At 39.5% G+C, this 23,442-nt stretch overlaps 1 protein-coding gene across 6 annotated transcripts in view; it reads right to left on the bottom strand.

The window, feature by feature from the left end:
- Window positions 1–23,442, bottom strand: part of Cyc (basic helix-loop-helix ARNT-like protein cyc) — a 38,483-nt gene that overhangs the window by 4,982 nt on the left and 10,059 nt on the right. For 2 of the 6 annotated variants that reach the window (XM_076790031.1, XM_076790033.1), the window contains exons 3-15: window positions 22,090–22,566; window positions 19,841–19,912; window positions 19,549–19,635; window positions 15,637–15,874; window positions 7,772–7,864; window positions 6,724–6,841; window positions 5,424–5,606; window positions 3,987–4,227; window positions 2,884–3,022; window positions 1,267–1,385; window positions 1,111–1,193; window positions 832–992; window positions 399–546 (exon numbers count right to left, since the gene is read on the bottom strand). In XM_076790031.1, the coding sequence (XP_076646146.1) occupies window positions 399–546; window positions 832–992; window positions 1,111–1,193; window positions 1,267–1,385; window positions 2,884–3,022; window positions 3,987–4,227; window positions 5,424–5,606; window positions 6,724–6,841; window positions 7,772–7,864; window positions 15,637–15,874; window positions 19,549–19,635; window positions 19,841–19,912; window positions 22,090–22,566 (2,159 nt within the window). Of the gene's footprint in view, window positions 1–361; window positions 547–831; window positions 993–1,110; window positions 1,194–1,266; window positions 1,386–2,883; window positions 3,023–3,986; window positions 4,228–5,423; window positions 5,607–6,723; window positions 6,842–7,771; window positions 7,865–15,636; window positions 15,875–19,548; window positions 19,636–19,840; window positions 19,913–22,089; window positions 22,567–23,442 lie in introns of all 6 variants that reach the window. The other 4 variants (XM_076790034.1, XM_076790035.1, XM_076790032.1 and 1 more) reach the window with 3 other exon arrangements.

Raw genomic sequence — 23,442 nt, forward strand, 5'->3', positions numbered from 1 at the left:
CGAAAAACTGATTCAACGCTTACGACTAATTGAACACTTTCTCAAATCAGTGTTCAACTCACTTATTTTGTATTTCGTAAATAAACAAAGATATTGATTTGTATATCAACATTTTATTTATAATTTTTCTGACAGGCGCTCAGCGTATTCTTTCAAGTACTTTTTGCCAGGGGTAATATGTATAGCGAAACGTGGAAAGAAACTTAAGTGGTTTTCCATATGTTCGAACATAATTTTCTTTCGCCTTTGTTAGCTCAAAGAGAAAAAGAAGTGCGTCGGGTTTAGGAGAATCTAAAATTTTCTCCGAGCGACCTAATCGTTTTTTTTTTCTTTTCATAAATCCGGCGATCGCACTACACACCAAGAAACGACTCCTTAGAGACAGTAATAGCTATGACCTTGGTCGTTCGCGATGCTGTTCAGCTGCAAGTTGTTTGCTATGTGGTTGTACGTTGGTGTTGGATTGCTGCTGCTGTTACTGCTGCCCCTAGTTACTTGCGCCACATCCTGGAGTCTCTCAGGCGATGCCGTTGTTGTTATCTGTGACTTAGAAGAAGAATTTATTGTTGTAGGACGGACAAAATATTAAGAGTTTGAGCTATTACACTAGCAGGGCCTAGGGAAGATACTTTGTGCCCACTATGAAATATTTTACACGTTTTTGCTAGAAATTCTGAAGAAACTGCGACTATTGTTTAACATTACAAGTTTTTTGGTGAAAGCTTCATGAAAATTAGTATCTGGTCACCATGCAAGTAAAAGGCAGAACTAGATCTTTGAGGTGGACATAAGATGTTCAATGGGGAGGATAATTAGTATAGATGGAACTACCTCGGTGTTCAATAAAGATGGTTCCGGTCCTGGTCCAGGACTACTGCCAGAAGAGGAGTCCTCGCCACGCCTTTGAAGATCCAAAACCTCTTCAGCTATTTGTCGTCCGATTTTACTTACCTCTATGTGACTTGAGATCAATCTTTCTAGTCCGCCATTACCTTAAGAGAACGAAACTTTTAACAACTTTTATAGAGGAGGCAATAGAAGGTCGAATTTAATTTCAATAAGTAACGGTTAAAAGGAGTATCATAACATTTGAATTCAGTTTATGCTTACTTTGCGTGAAATAGTCATAATTCCCCTGAACGCTGGAGTCCTCGGACCTGGCTCCGCTATTTGTGGCTGATCGAGAGTCACAGCTGTGTATAATAATTTGCCATGGATTAATTGTGTTTAGTTCACTAGAAAAAGTGTTCATATGTATGTACTTACGAAGCAACTGAATTCTTAGCTATAAGATACTCGATGTCTTTGGTCCACGGATTTCGGAAGGACTTCCACTCGGACTGTAGCCTTACGAAGCTCGCACCCTTGGTCCTGAACTTGTATATCTGAACAAAGAAATTGATAGCTAGTTATATTTGCAACTTTCTTCCTAAATTCCTAAGTTAGTAAATATCTATTGAAAATATTTTAATCCAATCCCGGTTAACTACGTTGTTAAATGTATAATACACACGATCCTGGTTTTATACTCTTTTTTTATTTATGTATGTTAATAATGCGACAAACTTATCAAATTAGCCTTATAGATCAACTTTTCAGAAATCTTTCAATATAAAATATTGCAATAATTTAATTATTGAATCTTTCTTGAACGCAGTGAAATGAATTGGTAGCCTTTAATAGTACAGTTAATATTAGGTAAAATTTAATATTTTGTATTAGTGGGTTTATTAGTTGTTTCAAAATGAGATATGTGTGTTTCAATAAGAATAGATAACAATGCCAACATAGTTCTTTTATTTATGAAATTCAATGAGTATGGATAACGATACGAATATCTTTTTTTCATTTCCGAAATTGTAAAGTTTAATTCATAACACTTGCACATTGCAAGTAGAAGCATATTTCCTTGCAGTTCTCAGGAAATTCTCAACAAAATTATCAATAGACGAAACAAATTTTTGTGATGCCATTCTTGGTAGTGAATTTTCTAAAGCCATACATTTTCATAAACGTCTTTTGCCCATTAATTATTATTTTTGTGCAAATGCATCGAGAATTTACATGCTTCATATTTTTCTTACAATTAGACGTTGCAACATTGACTATTCAGTTTTACTAAATGCATCTTTGCAATTCATAAGACATAGAAAATTCAAATAACATCATTAACATTAGTATCAGTACATTGTGTGTGTTTGTGTATTTACAGAATATATTGTCGCTTCAACACTAATTTCAAGTCATCCATCGACTTTCGACTTGTTTCTATAATAATATCAATAATATAAATTTTAACAAACAATTGTTTAATTTACACAATAGATAACAGATATCTATGTATGTTTTTACTTCAGATATTTATCAGCAGACATTCAAATATATAATAAGATGTTTTTTAGTATTTGGGGTCCGATACCAGACTTATCGTATATTAGCATTTTTGCAATTTTTATGCATGATGCAGAGATACTACAAATTTCAAGCGAGTTTATCGCGAAAGAAAAATTTCTGACACTATCCTCTCTGTACTGCGTTCTCTCGAAAACTGTCAATGTAACTTCTCTGTTCGCCTAGAAGCAGTGTCGCCAGATGAAGACTTGTTCCCCCACTCTAATTTCCCCTTCTGCCGCGCTATTCCCCAAATGTCCGACGCGTTCCATTTCTGTCGTGCATATTTCGGTGCTGGCAGAGAGAGGGTAACTCTTTTCGTTTAATTCGTGTTTCCTCCCCTCATTTGGCGACACTGCGTCTGTGGCTCGCGAGCCACCAGTTGCCCAGGGCTGATCTACACTCCAGAGAAGGTCAGTGGGGAGGAACCAGGAGTAGGGAGAGGCCTGCTATAGTTGAATACCCTTAGGAGAACGGTAAAGCGATACTCACTTGCGTGGTGACGCACTCCGAGGCCTGAAGGGCAGCTTTATGAGATTCAGCGAGATGGGGAATATCATCGTGGTGATAATATTCGTACATGCTTGTGCCCAGTAATTCTTGCGGAAGGAAACCCAACACCAACGTTGCCCTGGAAATATATATATATTATTAAACAGCAGTATCCAGTTATTATATTGTCGTATTAAATAATTAACATAGACCGAGCGGGTGTTAAACACAATTACGATGTCTGCGTTTCAGATGTTAACACGCTATAAGATATTTCAGCTTTTATTCAAGATTGTAATCGGTATTTAAAAGATGAAATATGAGATCTATATCAAATTAGATGAAACGACGGAACGAAACAAATACCTGAAGACATTAATCATCGCGAGACTAGGAATATTATGTTCATCGTAACACGTCTAGAGCAGGCGACCATGAAGCGCGAAGAACTGTGTAAAGCGATGTAAATCGATGAAGTGATCGTTGTATCTCGGTCGTCGTCATGATGTTAATAAATTAGTTTTTTAAGAACGAGCAAAATCCTACTGCTATAACACTCTTCCATCTCTTCATTTATAATGTTAAAACAAACGTTCACACTCTGACTGACAAACCAGATACTTCAAAAATTCCATGAAATTGACGTAATCTACATAAGATAATTCAATGTGTTCCCTTTCTCAGGAACCATGAGCGATATCTTCAAAAATTTTTGTTTGTTTGATTCCTTTTGTTTCTCTGAAAAAATATTCTTGACAAATTCTCGAAGTTTGGTGTTAAAACAATTAAAAAACGTTGCACTTACTGCGAAATAATTTTTTAAGAAAGTTTTCGAAAACCCCCCGTGCTAAAATATTCAGGAGAAAGTAAGGAGTCAAATAAAAAACAATAGTTTTTCAAGATGAGTTCCTGAGAAAAAAATTTTATGCGAGTAGAACACAATTTTCAGATAACTTGACTCTAAGTCTAGGAAAGAATATGTTCTGCAAATATTTGTTTCAGCAAAAATTTTTCACCAAAATCAAAGTCCGACTGCCCTTGAAGATTGCGTAACAATTTACAAATAATCATCTTCGAATTGGTTGATAGAGGTGGACGCTGACCTTTGGTCGACGAAAAGAAATTTTCCATCCATCGCGTGTCGAGAGACAAACTTGATGGGCCTCAATCGCGGCTTCTTCGGCAAGGATGTAGGTATCGTGGACTGCAGTCTGCCGACTGCGACTAAACACGATAAATTGCACGCGTCCCCGTCGCCGTCGCCTTCGCTTTCCTCGAGATCGATTTTCGCGGGCGCCCATGATTTCAGGTACCCGGTGCACTGGATCACACAGTACTTCCAATCTGGGAACGAAACGTGTTCTCACTTACTTCACGCTTGCATGTATATTATTCTGTCAATTGAATTATACGAGCACACACTTTAAATCGGAATAACTTTTTCATAAATGGACCAAACGACTACACTTCTTCTGCCAAGCTAGACGGATTAGATTATCAGATGATCTGTGGCGAAAATTTTTGAAAAATTGCGTTTAGTCTGAATTGTGATTTTTACATCTTTTTGGTTCGGGCTTGTATCGAAAATTTAAAAAATGTGTTTCGCAGATACATATAAGTTTATTCGGCGCGTGGAAGATGTATATCAAATGAAAGAAATGCGAGGGAGCGCCAGAATCTCTTTCACAAGAATTCGTGTGCCATTGATTCTTTTTTGCCGTTCCTTTGAGATGTCCTCTTTTCCTGTAAATTCCCAACGCGAATATTTTGCCGCGTGAATCGTCAAACACGAAAAGTGGACTGCGTTTCGGCGACCGATGAAAGAATCCTCCTACCTGTGTTCAGTTTTTAATCTCTTCTTCTTTCTCCTTCTAACTCTGTGCCCATTCACTAAATCGCCAGGACGGATTTTAATTGTAGAACATTCTTTTATATATCGGGGAATTCATTACTGTAGACTATTCGCAGCGTAGATGTTTCTATATGTAACTCGAGTTTTTTTAAATTTTCACAGTATTTCTACAATAAAAATTGTTGTATTTCTGTAGATTTTGTGCGTTCTCTACCAATATATGATGCTTTTTACACTGATAATTCTGGGATTTTTTAAGCGAGGGCGTTCGAGAGATTCATTATGACTCGACCGCGGATTTTATGCGTTTATAGCAAAAATGAATGAGTGAAATACAAAACAGTGAAAATTTGCCGGCAACTGGAGTAATCCTGTTCTTTTTAACTCGCTACAATTATTAACAGAGATTTTTATTCTGCTTCCCGTAACTGAGGAAGACAATTTTTCTTTTCGATTGTTATTACTAATTAGGAGCTCGATCGACCGTCAATATGTACAATTTTATTTCGATATAAGACGACGCTTTTTATTTCGAAATAAGAAGGTCGCTATCCCCTCTTCTCCTTCTTCATCCGAAATACGATGAAAGGAAACTAGTGAAATATCGGCGTGGGTCAGAACTGACTCCGGCATAGGTCTAGAACTCGCAGGACTCCGAGGATTAAGAAACAATCGATTCAACGCTCACCGACATTCTGCTGCTTTTTTCGCCGATGACACCCGCTGGTAGTGTCCGCTTCTTCTTTCACCTGCAGATCACCGCAACGAGCACTCTCCACTTTTCGCTTCATCCTGCAGAAAAATGACCGCCGCGCACCTGGACAGAGTCTCGAAACACCTTGCGGCACGTCTGTTTTCACTGGTAACATTGCTGGAAAGATAAAAAGCAATTGCTAACAATTGTGAATGTTAACAATTCCATCGACACGTGTCGAATCTTCTAATACGTATGAGAAAAAATTTAATCTTGAACGTCCCCGCAAAACAGTCAGTAGAATGAGACTAGAAGAATTGTTGTTCATGTTTAAAATTATCACGGCAATAATTGAATGAAAAATTTAACATTTCCTTTAGCAGTCGAAGTAGAAACTGACTACTGTTTAATATTTTATTATTTAAAATTTGTATTTATTGAGACGTCATGTCTTACATTCAAAAGTATCAAATTCACAATCATTTTGGTGGTTCCCTCGATCGTCGCAGATCACAGGTTTCCATCGTGATTTTTCTAATCTCTTGGGGCTAGTACGAAGATGTTTATCGACAGGCAAACGCCGCCATACCACTGACATTTATCAGATATAAAATGCACCGCGGGATCACTAGACGCGGCAAACCGGCCCGGAGAATGTCGAAAGGTGTCATAATTAATGGATTCTCAGGTAGAAAGTCGATGAAGCTAGCCGTAAACCGCGATGGGGTTAATTTTTAGCGTTCGGTTGACTGGAACGAGCGGACAGCCAATGAAATGTCGTGTATCTCTGTTTAGAAGAACATGTTTCTGCGCTGACCTTACTGCACTGCAAAAAGTATTGCCGACAACATGGCACGGATATAAAGTACTGTGCTACATTCTATCTATGATAAATTAAAAAACTCACTTACCCTACCTTTACTAATTATTATGAGAAAATACTGAATAAAGAAACAATTTGTTTCAACGAGTTGTCACAAGCCATAATTTTGTTGAAAAGTAAACTGTCCATCAAACTGGCTTGAAATTTGTTGTGCAAAGTAAACCAAATTTGAAAGTTTTAGCCATTTTTAATAGTAATTTAATGAATACTGCTACTGCTACTTTTTTATTGTAATTAATTATTTTTAAGGGTTCTCCAGTATCATTCGTAGTACCATTCGTAATACCATTTCATCGCATCGTTGCCGCATCATTGTAGTATTGAATTGATTCTATCGAAAACACGTGGAGCAAAGAAATAAATTTTCATTTGCTGCGAAGAATGTCGAAAATGTTTAACATCGATACTTACTTTTTGCGTCTATCAGTCGTTCGCGTGGGCTGAGATCGGAGGAGGATAATTGTTCCTTCACTTTGGCGACGTCCTTTGGATGCAGGATATCGAACCAGCTTTGACCCAACAGATCACCCTGCGACAAAAAAAAAACAGATTTCACTCGATTATTTTCTCGTACGTGTTATGAAACCGATCACAATGTTTTTGTATAAACAGATTTATAAATTTATCCAAGTTTATAATGTATTGGTATTTCAATGGTTGAAAAAAAAAAGAATTACCACGGAGTTGTCTTTACGCAAAGGAATCACTTACCTTCAAATTGTTCATATCATAACCGCTAATAAGAAATAATTCGAAATTTTTAGAATGAATTGTCACACTTTGAAACTTACATTGCAAAATTTCAAGTTTTGACGAAACTCGAGCGACAACGAATGGGACTGTAGACATCGTGTCTGTTCATTATTTCCTTTTCTACTTACGCCAATGATTAAGTTCGCGAATGTACTCATACATTTCTAATTAAAGTGTAGATACATTTGTAATTAGGCGTTGCATATTTGTGTAAACCCTATATTTTTCCCGACTAGAATCTTTGCTGAAGGTTAATGGAGTACTTGCTTTACGTTCAGTTTCAAATTTTAACTATCGTATCTGTTATGAATATGCGCATACATGGCATAGCTCATTGCCTAGACAGACAAAATAAATGAGCGTCTAATATATTCACTTACCGAGAAACTGTCAAGTTGAATATAAGAAAAAATGCACAGAGAGGTAAAAATGAAATGAAAAATTTTTGAGAAATGAAGTTGGGTAGACCTTAACAATCTCCTTTCCTTTGTAATAACCAGTGCTGTAGGTATACAGAAAATAAAGAAATCAGGATCACTAAAGTTAAATATAAGGAAAAAGGCACGGAGAGAAAAGTAATGAAAAATGTTTGAAAAATGAAGTTCGATAGGGCTTAACTATTTCTCTCGATACAAAAACAAATAAAGAAATGGCCAGGGTAGTGATAATATTAGAGCATTTGAGAAGGAAACGTGTGACCGGTTACCTGAGAATAATTGAGTGTCTGAAGAACGGACTCGGACACGTAGAGTATCCTCCCGCGATCACAGCCCACCACGAAGACAAAACCCTCTGCGGCCTGAAACAGGAGAAGCCGCCTTTGATTACGTCACCAGGATCAAATATTAATTGCTATCACGTAACAGGTGTTGCAGTAGTGAACATCATCATCGACTATGGATCAACAGCGTTTCAATTACTAAAGCTTGGAAAAGAAGTATTGGATGTTTTTTTTCGAATAAACAGGATACCAAAAACATGAAACAAAATGCCCTATTCTTTTTTTCGGTTTTATATATTTTATTCAACAATTATTGAAATTATAAGAATCTTTTCACGGTAATCGAGTGATCACATTTTTCCAATCAATATTATGATAAAATCTGTCTACAATCTAAATAAATTTAATCTTGTTATTTTTATGCCAGTCATTTTTAGTGCTTGGTAGGTTTGGTTACATTGTCAAAATGATTAATGAAGTTCCTGTGACTGTCAAGGCATTCGATGGGTCAGAGTTTTACGTTACCAGATATATTTATTAAAAAGCATTTGTAACGCATTCCCCAGGATTTTCAGCAATGCGAACACTATTGGAATTATTTCGCTGAAGTCACACTTGACTGCATACTAAAGATGTTTTGCCAGCACCGTTAGTAAACTGCAGGATTTCTGCATAAACTGCAACCGCAACCGAGTAAAACAGACATCACTCTCTATTTTGCACACTGAAACCGTTCACTGATGTAACAACTATACAGGGAGCATTGCACAGCACAAGAAACTCGATTTTTCATTCCATAAACAAGCTATTAGCAATCTTTTCCTTCAGCTTCGTGTCAGAATTTAAAAAAAAATAAAAAGAACGCTGTATTAATGAAAAAACCTGCCCAATGAAAAAAATTTGCTTCACCTATAAACAACAGAGAGTTCGATTAAGCGAAAAGGTTATTGCATCGATCGATCGGTTACATCATATTTTGCCATCGAGCCGTAAGCTTTCCAATTCTTAATTAGTAATTAATAAGAACGTATCCTAACATGGTCAAGAACGCGGAACCGCTTTCCTACCAACCTATTAACCAATTTTCCTTCGTCGATATAAACATTAGAACCAGTTCACGAAGCAGCCTTTATTTCGTTAAAAATTGTGCGATGCCGGTTCTGCGGCTGAAGGCTCGATCGCCAAATTCGATCGAGCGTAAATCTTTCTCGTGCCGACGAATTAAAGAGCCCGGCCGCGCGTAGAACTACACAGTGACATTAATGAATGTTGCATACGACCGAAGATATATCGCCGCAGGCTTCGCGGATGCCGATTATGCAATTGCGACGCACTTAGCTGTTTTACCTGGTACGAGATCGACGATACATGTGTGTACACGAGACCGATACGCCGCGCCGTTGATCGCGCTATCGCGATCGACGGATTCTAGATCCGATGCATTCGGGAACGCAGGGCACATTTGGACGAAATCGGATTCAAAATCAAAGAACTTTCGATAGAAATGAGGTAGAGCGATGAAATTTTTTTGAAATGAAAGCTGAAACTTTGTAGAATATGGGAAAAATAGGGAGATTATTACCATCCAATCATTTCAACGAAAAAATGACTTCATTAGTTTTTGTCACAAAAATCTATTTTTTGCAAAATCCTGAGGTCGTAGACAAATGTTGAGACCAGATTTGAAATTAGCGTGAAAAAATCTATGGGATATGATGTATAGCATGTTAAAAAAAAATTTTTCCGCGCGAGGTATTGGAAAAACCACAATTTTCTTGAAATTGTGCAAGTTGAACGAATTTTCTCAAGGTTAAAAAGCGTTCGTACCATAATCTCCCTATTTTTCCCATATTCTACGAAGTTTCAGCTTTAATTTAAAAAAAATTTCATCGCTCTACCTCATCTCTATCGAAAGTTCCTTGATTTTGAATCCGATTTTGTCCAAATTGCCCACTGTGCGCCGCACCGGGGAATCGGCATTATCATAATGCCATTATGGCATTCGCTGCCCTTCGACACTTTTGCTTTCAACCTTCCTCCGAATGCTTATTGTGACAGACTGGGCCACATAATATGCATGTGTGAAATGGTTTTATAATTTAGTCGAAGAGATTCGTGGCAAGAGTAAAATAAAAACCTTCATAATATGTCAATTTATTTATTGAATTTCTGTTTATTCATATGATATGAATGAGCGGAGAAAATAAAATTAGGTACTTGTACTTCTTCGAGTATTTCTCTACCTGAGAAATTGAAATACTTGAATTTTTAACAATCACGTTTTTACGACCTCTCTGAGAAATTTCGGCGATCAAGAATAATTAATTGACGTGGATACAGTTAATGTGAAAACCAATCTTGTACAATATTTATTGTAATATGAGTACTGCGTTACATGCTGACAAGGAAATCTTGCGTACTCGAGCGTACGAAGGAACGTTACTATCCGATTTTTACATTGTAAAATCATGCGATCGTTACGCATTTACATCGTCTGTTGGGGAGAATGTTTCCGTAATCATTTTTCAGACGGTATGTTTTCTTTCGATCTGTTACGTTATCGGCGAGCTATTAGTCACCGTTCATTGAGCGAGATTAGGTATTGAAGTAGGTGAAAGTAGAGAGCTGTAGGGATATCCCGAAGGTAAAAACTAAAATCCTATGATTAATGTTGTGTTCCGTAGCGACAAATTATGTTTTTACTAGATTCTGGCCCCAGTAGAGATGAATTATTGTTATTACTATTGGCATCGAGCAGTTCTTACAGATACTGTATCATTTTAGTAGATTGGCGCTTACGACATGGCCAATACGCGTAAAGCAGTTTGTATGAAAATCTTTTTTGCCGTTCATCCAGTTCGCTCAATCAAAATAGTTTGCACTGGCTCGTATAAATAATTTACAACGAGGGACTGTTTTGTACAGCCTCGTATAGCGGATATCTCATAGTAAAAAAATGTTTACGATACCCTATGGGGATAATGCATAACAAGGATGCTTAAGAATTGCTTTATGCACTCTTAACTGTTTAAATATAAAGAATCGTGTATATTTACGAAAACTAATATTCTTATAATTTTTCATTTGGTCGTACGAAATAATTTATAAAAGCGAGAATGTGCATACAAATCTGCAGTCTTGTCATGTAATCTATAAAAAATTGCAAAGATAAATTTTTACGCAGCTTCGCATCGTTTTTAACGACTAAAACCACTTATTACCTTGTTACTTAAATTATTTACAGTCTACAGAAATCATTATAAAATACGGTGATTCATGGGAAACAGCTTCTATAAATCTCTACACAAAAGTCGGAATTTGCATAAATATCTGCAGTGATTTATGCCGAGGTTTATTATACACGTTCGATTAAGCTGTCACCGTGGGGGTCATAGGTGACCGGTATTCGATTTGCTAGTGACACCGTCGAGGTCAACGATTGCGGGTATTTGACCGAGATACCTTATCGCAATGGTGACCAATGACAACAGTCATGTTGTCAGCGGCGCCAAAACTTGTCTTACAAGTGGAACCACCAGTGACCGTTGCTGTGAAGGCCGTAACACGACGAAGGACATCGGTGATCGGCAACATCGTAATTAGTTGGGACATTTGCTTTATGGAGCTGTTGATATTTATGCGTGGACTGCGAATTATTATGCAAATTCAAGCGTGAAGGAATAATTGACGAAAACAGGTATCAATGTAATCTAAAACCTTGCTATTCTAGCGAGCATATTTTCCAGATACTTGTTCAAGCTTGTTCGCATTTTTATATGTAATTACACTGGGGATCTTTATGCACTTACGACAAGTGCAAATTCGTATTACCACGGTACAATTCGTATTACACATAAACGTACCACCACCGGTCGAATGACCGGTTCTAGATTTTTTATTTGACAATTTTTGAAATTATTAAGATGCTTCCACGAGCAATGATTCAATAAATATCTTTAGTAGAGCACGCGTTGCAATGAGAACCGCGCAAAGTCTAAATAAATTAAATCTTGTCATTTTTATAAGGCAGCACGTACCTGTTACATTTATAGCTCGGTACGTTTGCAGTTAATGTCTGCTGACCAGAGACTTCCACCGAAATGTAAACTACCTGCAATTTCGACCAGTTGCAATTTTTGAAAAAATTTCATATCGTGTGTAAACTGTTCTAACTTCTAGAAAGAACCTCAAGTACCTCTTCTTTAAATGGACGAATATTAGTGGGCATTACTACAACACTACGTTTGCGAGTGAAAAGGCAATTTACAGTAATCGACCAGTCTTATTATGCTGTGATATCGATACCAATCTTTCGGTATCATCGTACAGCTTTATTAGCGCAATGTCGGTATCAAAATCATACCGATCTTAAGTGCCGGCTGGTGACAAACGGAGGTGTCCCGATCGGCAACAATAAGTAATCCGCAACTACTTCTTGCGTGGCATTAAAAAAACAAGAGTAAGACAACAAAGAAAAAAAAAAAGAAATATCACGCGTCCGGCTTTGTCGTATCGGTGGCTGTGATCAAGGATTCCGAGTTTACAGTTAGCACGTTCGTCGCGCGATGGAATTGTTAATTTATCAGCGAGCCGAGCCGGATACCGGCCGAGTGTATCGGGAGTAATAAACTCGGCGCTCCGGCCGATCGACAATGAAAGTTTCCGCGGTAATAATGGAGCCGGTGCCGATCCGAGTGCTGGTATGCCGGGCGTGGTCACTCGTTCTCGGATATTTTACCCGCCAAGCGGCCGGGTACCGGAGCGAAGCGGGAACCGAAGTCCCGATAAAAGATAAAACGTATCCGCGGTACGTGCGCGACAATGAAAAATAGTGGCCACGCAGCCGACACGGCCAGTCGCGTGACGGAATCTATTGTGTAAGGGAACTCCGGCCGTTCCATTTTATTAGAACGACGCGTTCGTAACCCGTTCGAAACGCGAGAAACGCACCCTAGCCGCGACGTTTCCCTTTTTTCTTTTTTCTAAACGAGATCTCTACACTTTATTGCGCTCATTATAACGGCTGATTGTTGTCTTGTACGTGGGTAGGACTGCTGTTAAGGGGGCCGGCAGGGTTTGAAATCCATATACGTATGCATGGGTCAAAACCTTTTCAAACTATCGCTTCAATATTGCAATGAGCAGTTTAGAAGTGGTCAATTGTGTTTCCTAAAAGTCCAATTTATGTCTGTATAGAGCCCAAATTGCGAATTTCTACCTCATCGTGGAGTAATTTGTAATATTCGGCAGAAAATTCGAATTCTGAAGCAAGTATGACGTCACAAGATGGCTGCCGCTGAGAGATTCTCTTAATTTCGCGAGATTAAGAGTTCGTATCGAGAAAAGGACTCTATACAGACATAGCAAAGACATGTACAAACACGGTGGCATGCATTTTTAATTGATTACTTACTTATTTAAGACGTAAAATGTCTAGAAAAAAAGGCATAGCATAACATAGCGTGACAGTCAAGGCCAAATACCTGCCGGCCCCCTTAACACCGTGCTGCACACCTGGCAAAATCGCCGGGTTTCACGATTTTTTTTTTTAGGAAATTGATTCAATTTATTAACCCTTTGCACGCGAGTGGTGACTCTGAAGCGCCACTAGAAATTGCTGTGGCATTGTTTTAAAGAAAATACAAAAAATATTACAAAATATTTGTTACATTACGAAATTTGTATTTAATAGATCACTAAACATTTCAGTATTATATGCAGAAATCGGATCAGTTGCGTACGAATAAAATGAAAATATTCTAAGACGGAAGAAAAATTTAGTTTTAGATTGAAAACAGCGCCGAGTGCAAAGGGTTAATTTAACCCTCAGCACTCGAATGGCGACTGTAAGGCGCCAGTAAAAATTGCTGTATCATTATTCCAAATATTTGTTACATTGTTACATTTGTTTGTATTTAATAAATTACTAAACATTTCGGTACTATACGAGTAAATTGCACCATTCTCGTATGTACAGTATGAAAAAATATATACAGAAAGGAAATATTCTAGGTAGGAAGAAATGTTTCGTTTTAGAGCTAAAATGGCTTCGAGTGCAAAGGGTTAATGGGTACATAGTAACATGAATCTGTCCGGTTATATTCACTATCTCCGTTTACTAATAAACTGCCGATATCCACTCGAATAATTCCTAACTTTCAAGTGGCTTTTTTTCCGATCACAATTATGAACGTTTACAACGAGTTATAACTAGTCAGCGGATTTGATGCATTTTTATGACAAAAATGGATCGGTCGAAAATTGTGAGGGCGTTAAAAAAATCGAATAACGAAATGATTACGAAATGCATTTTCATTTAACTTCTGTTTGTTACGATTGTCGTAAAATCCGCAGTTTGGCGACAACGAACGACTTAAGCCACCACCCTTTCGAATCCTCTTTTCCTATTCGTGTTTCTTTCCCCCCATAAATTTTGGACGGCGTGTAATGAGTGAGGTATCGCCGAAATCTTCGATACAATCGATGATCGAAAGCGCGAGTCAAGTACCGCGAGCGAGGTGCATTATCGGGATCGTGCCGGTGCCCGGCGTCTAATTGCAGATCTACACGCTTCGAGCCCATTCTCTTTCGCTCGTCACGAGATCGATCCTCGTGAAAAATGTGTAGCACGCCGGAGAAAGGTTCGCGGCGACTGTTAAGCACAGTCTCGGTCCGCTATATAAAACGATTGCGAAAGACACGCGGGACTGCCTTTTACAAGCGGCGCGCCGCGGCGAAAAAGAAAAAACTTTTCTCCCGCGTTGCTCCCAATTAGCGGATCGGCGATTTCACTGTACGCATGAGAAACCCCGGACTAAACGAGCAACGAACTGACGGGGAGTCGCAAGCTCCTTTTCGGATCGACCTGTGCCTCGATAAATGACACTTCCGCGATCCTAACGTGTCAAACAAGCTCGTTTGGAATCTGCAGTGACTCCCACTCGTACCCGGACGCTTTTAAAAATCGCATAACTTTGTTAATATTGGACCGCACGACTTGGATTTTCTTAAGAAGTTAGCGCAATTGGTTTGCTACATAAAGAGAGAAAAATTTTTTACAACAAACTGCAATTGGTCGAAATTGCGGAGAAAATACTAATAGTTGTATTTTGCGACTTTTTTATGTGGACTTACATTGAAAATTTAGAAAGTACGATTTGTAGATCTGTATGAATTATACATGTTCTGAGAATTTCATAAAAATCGGTCAATGAACTACAGATGTTCCAAAATGATCACATAAGGGCGAAATTCCCTGACAAGGCCAAAATTCTAACTCGTTTCGAACCACAGTTACAGACTCATAATCTCACAGCTCACTCGAAGATCGTCAAATTCATTTTACCCACCTGTTAACTATTTCAAGAATACATGATTTTCTTCTAATAAATTCTTTTAGCATTTTATAGAAGGTTTCATTAAAAAAAAGTTAGATGAACGATGAGAGAAGGTCATAGAAAATGATGGTCAATACTTCGACGATTAAAAATAAAGTGCGTTGACGTTCTCGTTGAAAAACAGATGCAAATGATATTACAGTAAAGTCTTGATCTAAGTCCAATCCTCGGGGCCGTGCTGTGACATACAGTGGATTCCCGTTATAAGTCAGTTGCGCGGTTCTGGCGAGAGACATTTAAACGAAATCTGATCTGTGCACGCTGAAATACACAGTCATAGATTTATGACATAGAGACAGATAGTGACAAGAAGGCTGAGAAGGCTGCCAAACTAACTAGTATAGGCAAACTAACTAAGGTCGTGTAGCTCCGTTCGGTTTAGGTCCAGACTACTGTACTTCTGGGATGACCTAATCCGTTTCGATTGTTCCTGGTTGAGGGTGTTCGACTCACCTGAAGTATCAGCGTTTTCAATTCCTGATCGCTGAGGAACGCCGGTTTGTAGTGACCTTCCGTGTAGGAGGTGACAGCCCCAAGGATGGTCTTCAGATGCTGAACAGCCATCCTGAGGACAGTGAGCTTGTCGAGTTTACGGGACATCGCGTGACACATCGGTATCATCGCCGACAGCTCCGTGATGTAGGTGTTCATCTTGTCCCTCCTCCTCTTCTCGATCTCGCTGTGATTCTGCCTGTAACACGCGTCGAAAATGGAAACGTTCAATTACTTGCAAAGGACATGTCTGCAAAATTGCAACGTCTGGATACACAATGAAAAGTTCGGGATCGAAATGTTGTATCGTGTGCAATCAAAACCTTTTTGTTTTCAATTGCACACGTTGTCTCATAACTAAACTGCGAATGACGATGCAAGAGACCATTGAGGACTATACTTTATAGCGATTGGGACCAATCGGAGATTTATTTAATCTATTTGCGACGTTACAAAAGAAATCAAAGCATCGTTAAACTTTGTTCAATCTTTTGCAATGCTGTGCTGAATGTTAGACAACCGTGTGATACGACGATGATGTTCGTGGTTTGCTTGTAACACTTAATTCGCGTGTCTGACCATTACCGGTTATTTCTACTTCCACGAATGTATTACGATATTCGCGGATAGTGCAGAAATGTCTTGAACAGTGGTATTTCTAAATAATTTACTAGAAACGAATGCTTTGTTAATTATTAAGTTTACTTTGCCAATTATAGTAAAGACACACTACCAATTATAGAACATTTCTTCAAACTTTGTTCTTTCTGAACCGAAGTTTTCGACATGTTTAACCAGTAAATTTTTCTCGTTCGAAAATGTAAATCAGGCATTTTTGGTATATGGTGAATCGAACGAACTGACGGTAATTCGAGGCCAAAATGTTATAGTACACTGCAAGGAATTTGCTGACGAGAAATCGATCAAAGTTTTTTGTGTTCGTTCGTGTTATCACAGAAGTTGTTAGGCTTAACAGGGGCGGCCCTGATTCCTTGATACTTGACACAATTAGGAGTCACTAATTGACACAATTACGATACACTTTGTCGTGTATAAATGTGAAATGTGAAAATCCATAACTAATTATTAGACTGCGAAAGTCTAGAAGAAAGATTAGAAGAATTAGGAGTTGTCGATATGTAATTATCGACTTCTTAAACTAATTATAGAAAGAAGGAGATTTCTGTTTGGCTCCTATATCTTTAAATTGATGGAGACAGCATTAATATACATAGCATAAAAATCCGTAATCTAGTAATTGTCAAATCAACGTGTTAATTCTTGTTTCACGCAGGTTCGTTCAAACGATTATTTTCAAAAATTTCAAAATATTTTACTAAATTTTAGCACGAGAAAAGTGTCACCATATAATTCTCCTTTTAATATATCTGTGTGTTTGCGAATCCACAATACACGTATTTCGATACGGTTGAATGTGAGTGCGATTAGATAGACGCATGGAAACGTGCAGAACCGTCGGTATATATTATCAACTACAAATGATGAGCTAACTTGTCTCCGCCAATTAACAGGTCAAATTTCACGCTGTCGTTTTGTCGTCGGTTCAGACAACTCGCTCGACGACGCGGCGACCGGCAGCGTCGTCAATCAATTATGAAAGACGAATCAGTTAACAAACGGCGCTTTTGTCAGTGCAGATTCGCATTCAGTGGCCCGGCAGCCCGTCGACGAACTGAACTGCAGAAGGTCGCTTCGAGAAAACTCCGGTTTCGATTTGTGAATGGGCCCTGAACCCTTCTTCTCCCTCCTAATTGTTAAAATGAACTCAGACCTTCGTTTTCAGACCTTCTATTCCTCCTAATGGGAACGAATGCTAATTTAAGTAATTCTCCAGTAACGATTTTTATCTTCTGGGTCAAGATGGACCCAAGATCCTCCGTCCGAGGGTTAACTGCGACAGCTTCAAATTCATTTCTCGTTCGGCTCACAGGAAGAAAATTTGCAGTACACTTCATGATCTGTAAATTCTATAAAGCCCCATTCACTTTCTCGTAGTTTTCGAGGTCATCATCGTTTACCGTAACTTCTTACGTCCGCTTTTTCTTGCCATCGTAAAATACATTTTGCCCTCGTAAAATAAATCAAAGACGATCCTGAAGAAGAACTGTCGAGCAGCGTGATTATTTCAAAGGCCTGTTGGAACTATGCCAACCAGAAGAGAAACATCATCGGTGAATAAAGATATCGCGTTTTCTCGGTGTCGTTCGTTTAATAGTGACTCCGGTGGTGGTTTAGAGTACTTGAACGACGCGTGCCACGTTTTTCACGATCGTGTCCACGGACACGGCGACACGAATCGGATTAGTGACGTCGCCGGTGAAGCCAGAGCAAAGAAATCATGGTAGGTCAAGGTGGAGCTACTTTGCCCGCACCTGACATAATAATACGTAACCGCTGACCAGGATTTAAGCTTCACCGGTGTAATGCGGTTTTCTTGATACGACGGGAACGCGCGACGGACTGGTGTCCATCACCCTCCCCCCATCCCCCGATTATTTAAAGTGCATCAAGTGCACGTGCATCTTCTTTTATATAATCGATTGACCGTGAATCTCGTGGATTCGATCCTCGCCTCACCACCGGTAGGGTCACTTGTGACCCACGGATTAATCCTCCGCTTCTCCTCGATTGTTTCGGGCGGCGGACAACTTTTCTCCTCTTTAACCTTTTAACCCTTTGCGGTCCAACGTACGCATTATGTCGGACGTACAAATTAATTCGTAGGCTTTTCCTCGTGGATTTATTGATTATTCAGAAACAACCGAAATACATTCTACCCTGCAAAATAATTTCTCTCACTTTCCATTAATATGGTGATTGAAAGATTTGAATTCAAAATACAGTTGCAATTGATTAACTTTGAGAGCCACGAATCAATTTGTGCACCTAATATTTTAGATCTTGCTGCGACATCATGTAACTGAGCAATATATATGAAATGTTTCACTTTCCTCTTAACATATGTCCATAAAAGTCACGATAATATCCAAACAATTTATTCAATGAACCTATTGTGTTTCCGAAATCGTGGTACAATTGGAAAAGAGTGGACTCTTCACGCACATACTATACGTCAGTCGAAACTGTGGAATCATACTTTTTTCTTTTCAAGATCATACCCTTCGAAATGATAGAGCATTAATGTTTTCTTACATGACATGATACTTAGCTCATTAGTCTATATGAGAGTAGTGAATATGTAGCTTGTCATTTGTTGTAACAACAGAACAAAACTGTTTACTAACAAAAACCATTAGGTCAAAGTATATTTTAATTACAATAATCCGTATCCACGTGATGTGGTACTTAATCTGCAATTTCTTTGTAGGCGATTATAAAATATTAATGTTTTACTCTAAATGTAAACTTCTACTAAATACTAAAACCAAAATAGCTTTCTCTAGGCGATAAATATGTCTACAAGAATTTTATTTTGAAATTGAACTGTTACTACAAAATATCCTTGAAAATAAACATCGACCACTTCAAAATGATAGCAGAAAACAACCTTGAAAAAATCCTTTCTATCATGATCATATTCATCCCTTTAAGAAGAGTACTTTTTTCCTAATTACTTTCTTGTGTCGTCAGAGACAGCTGTCGACTATGCTAAGCCGAAAAGTGTCTGACAACAAGCATCCTTATTTTCAACGAAAAAGTTCAGAGCTTCATTAAACACCTTGATAGCCTCATTAAAGGTGAAGGTGCAATTTATCAGGCTCGCCCACGCTGGACGGTGGGGTTTGTGCCCTTTCACTTCGCAGTGGAGATACGAGAGAAACTTTGCAGTGCTCCAAACGGCTGCTACTCAGCCGAAATCATACTAAGTGTTACGCATACGTTCGTACTTACAGGAAGCAGTAAAGGCGTGCGATGCGGAGCGTCAGCAGAGTCCTATTCAATGGCACGCGTACCCGACGAACAATCGATTTCGATATTCTGAAAAACGGAGTCCTATACCAAACGCTTTCTTCCTCGTCTATTCTCTAATTTACTTTTTTCTTTTTTTTTTCGCAACGATTCACCCCCTTTCCAGTTGTACCTCGATTTCGAAAACAACCTGGATTTACTTTAGCAGAATTATAACAGTTCCACTAAATCTGCCCCTAAAAGTCTATCAATCGGAGAGCATAATTCTACTCACTTCTTACTGTCGTCGTTTGTGCGAACTGATTTGGCATCGTCCCCCGTGTCGTCTAACAAATCACTGCCGTCGCTGAAACAAAAGATAAGCGGAGACGATTTAGGCATTTCGTTGAAAAATCTGCGTCCCTTATCCCAGTCTTATAAAAACATGTTGTGGTAATTAAATGCTTAAGATACTTTCTCTTTAAATGTTTATCGGGAATTAATAATAATGCGATCGGAGAGGGTAGAAATAATTCATATGCTTCATGCTTTTAAATTAGAATGATATCGGCTCCTTCTGTCCGTAAGCATCCTTATAGACTGGTTCGTTGTAATTTTAGTCGACGCGGAGGAAATAATGCGGAACCGCGGAATAATTGAGGAAGACTTATGCTCGCGCTTCGAAACGTCGAAACACCGAGAAACCAAGCGCCCGCGCGCGCGCGTACAAGCGAAACAATTTCTTCGACGTGCAACCCTTTCGAGGGTGCGACACACACCTTTTGATGCACAATTTCGCCAAGTTTCGCTCGCGTACAGCTTCCGCGAGCCTTTTATTGCTCCTCGAAGTTTCGTGAACCGACGACAAGCATTCTAGTCGGGATTGTTAACGCGATCGCGACAAAATATCATTTGAATACGCGAGGTGTCTTGTAACCGGTGATGTAACTCGGGAAAAGATCAATCTGCATGAGAAACTCGGTCAACAACGTTGGAGAATATTTTTCTGCACGATGCTTCGCTTTCTACGGATTTCATTGTCACTTGGCTATTTTGACTGTAAATTAGGTTGCCCATCTTTGTACATTGTGCAAAACAAAAGGAAACGCGAGCATTCGCCTAGAGCAAATTAACATTTTTAACATCCAAACATAAGTATACAATAAGTGTAACATAAATACCAATCCATAGTATAGAAATGAACTTACTCTCCAACGGAAAAATTAGTGACCTAGCTTGTATTAATTAAATTGTTTTGATCTCACGGGGATTTTTGCGATACTCGACGCTTAACGTATTACAAAATGAGCTAATATTTTTTACTATGTTGCTAACTACGCGGAATATTGCGGACAAGGTGGGAAACGGGACCCGGGTTTGCGCCAATTACCGAACGCAATTTCGAGAGGCCCGGTATCCCGGGGGAGCGCAAATCTTCGGTGTTCTGTTAATGATTAAGTTAACCCTTTGAGCGGGTAACCGACACCTTGATCGGTAATTACTTGGAGTTGCGGTCGTTTAGCGGGAAACGTCGCGGGAACGGCAACGGAGGGGATAAGGGGTGGAAAGATGTTTGTGGATGGAAATGTCAGTCTTGAATACATTTGGGAGGCTTCGTTTCCGACGTGTTCTCTACACTTCTACGCGGGTTAATGTGTAATACACCGACACTACTGTACGACTTCCGCCCACGCGGCCCGTCGAACCGACTTTGTTAGGAACACGACGGATAACAAAAAATATCTCCCGTTTGTGTCCCCATAAAAAATGCTCGACCTTATCGATTTCTTTCGTCAAGTTTGTATGTGCTTTCAATTTTATAACTCTTGTCTTATAATAACGATTAAGAAAAACTTGACGAGGACTTCAGACATACTAAACATGAATGGCATTCGTTCCTTTTAAATCGAAATAGAATTTGTTATTCATTTTCTACTAGGAAATAATATTAAGAGCCAAGACGTTTTAATGATTGTAGCTATGAAGAGAATCACACTGCAAGAGGTCAATAGACTGCGGTTCTTATGTATTTTGTTTATAGAATTTAGAAATACTGTTGCATTGTTTCTAACTCATTAAAATTATTAGGAACGAGCGTCTTTCACGGTGGGGTGTGAAAAAGTTGTAACATATAACTTTCAGTATTTTCCCCGTAATTCCGATCAATTGCAGTTTCTCCAAAATTTGTTTTCCACGTCATGTAGTAAACAAATTGTTCTAACTTGTCAAAAAGTTCTAACTTGTCCAATATTAAAAAATATGGTAACTATTTAGAAAGTACCACTCGTCTCCGATTGGAAAAGGAAAATGTTGTTCAAAGTGTGTAGCTGCACGACATATTTAAATTTCATCAAAATCGGAGACGTGTGGTACCTTCTAAATAATTACCAAAAACTTATCGTCCTTTTAAAAATATCCAAATGTTACTGTGATTCATTGTACACTATACTAGTATCTCTCTTTCGTTAATTCAATTTCACCGATGGTAATTTATCCGACTGGAGATTTAGGGTTAAGTGTTAATTGGCAAAGTGATGGTCTTACTGGCATGACAGTTTCCGTTTCCTCGGAATCGGCGTGAACTCGTCGGACGTGTCGGTGTTGGCCTGGCCGAGGCTCGGTGTGGTGGACGCGCTTCGTTGCTGATTGTGTCGATGATGATGGTGATGATGGTGATGATGATGACGGTGATGGTAGTGATGATGGCCGGAGGCGGGTGCCTGGTCGGGTACCATGGTCGGGGGTGTCTCCATAGGCTGGGGCGGTTCAGCCCCCGTTACGACCCCCTGGTTGCTGTTATCGTTCCCAGTGGCTGGTGCAATGGTGCTGGTAGTGGTGATGGTAACGGTGGTAGCGCAGGTCGTGTTCGGGCTGGTGGTGGTGGTAGTGGCGGTTGTCTCGTTGGTGGCGGGGGTTGGAGTCAGGCTGAGACCATCGCCACCCCCCGCCGGGACCGCGGATACCTCGCCCACGCCAGAGGCCGCGCCTATGTCGCCGAAGTAAACCGTGGAACAGGTGTTTCTGAAACAATAAATCGCGTTTCGATCGATCAGACACACGCCAGCCGTCGCCGCGGGGTGCACGGTCCGCTCGAACTGGAACCGTCTTGCAGTTCTCGCGCATTCGAGTGTATAAACCTGTGTCCTAAAGGAATCGTTCTCCCCACGTTTCGCCAGCATTGCAGCTATTACACTACTCTCTACCGTAACTGTCCAAATTTTATCTCCAACCACTGCGGGGAATCCCCCTTGGAACCAGTCTGTAAGCACGCTCGATGACCGAGTCAGCGAGGGGTCGAGCATCGGTGAGACTCGTGCCAATGCAAACGAAGCAAAGATTCCAAGTTTCCTCATTTTTCTATGAAACTTTTACCATCGTATTCGTCTCGCTTTTCTGATAAAAATGACACCAAACACGATATGGTTACGATCTTAATTACGTGTGTAACCAGCGAAGTTAAGAATTCGTGTACCTTTACCGTAAACGTGAAGTCGGAAACTTTTAATCGTTCGTCAATTTCTATCCTTGTCTACGTTCGGTACGCTACAAAGAATGTGGCACTTCTTCTAGAACTGTCGCTCGACAGACCCGAAGAGACGACAGTTACGGAGAGAATACAGTGCATTCTCGTTACGAGTCAGTGCCAGCCTTACGATTTGGAGTCAGTGGAACTCTACCCACGCCGTCTCTCGAGCTACGTGCAACGTTGTATCGGAGAAAGACATTTTCTCAGTCTTCTTGTCACTATCGGTTAGTAGTCACAGGCTTATGACTTACAGACGGATGTGACTCTTAGGTTTCCAGCGTGCCCTGTGTACTTCAAATGCGACGCTCGGCGAGAACCTCAGATTTCGTCTAAGAGTCAGTCGCCAGAACCGCGCAACTGACTCGTAACGA

Source organism: Halictus rubicundus, chromosome 6, assembly GCF_050948215.1.
Source record: "Halictus rubicundus isolate RS-2024b chromosome 6, iyHalRubi1_principal, whole genome shotgun sequence".
In the NCBI taxonomy this organism is placed as follows: Eukaryota; Metazoa; Arthropoda; class Insecta; order Hymenoptera; family Halictidae; genus Halictus; species Halictus rubicundus.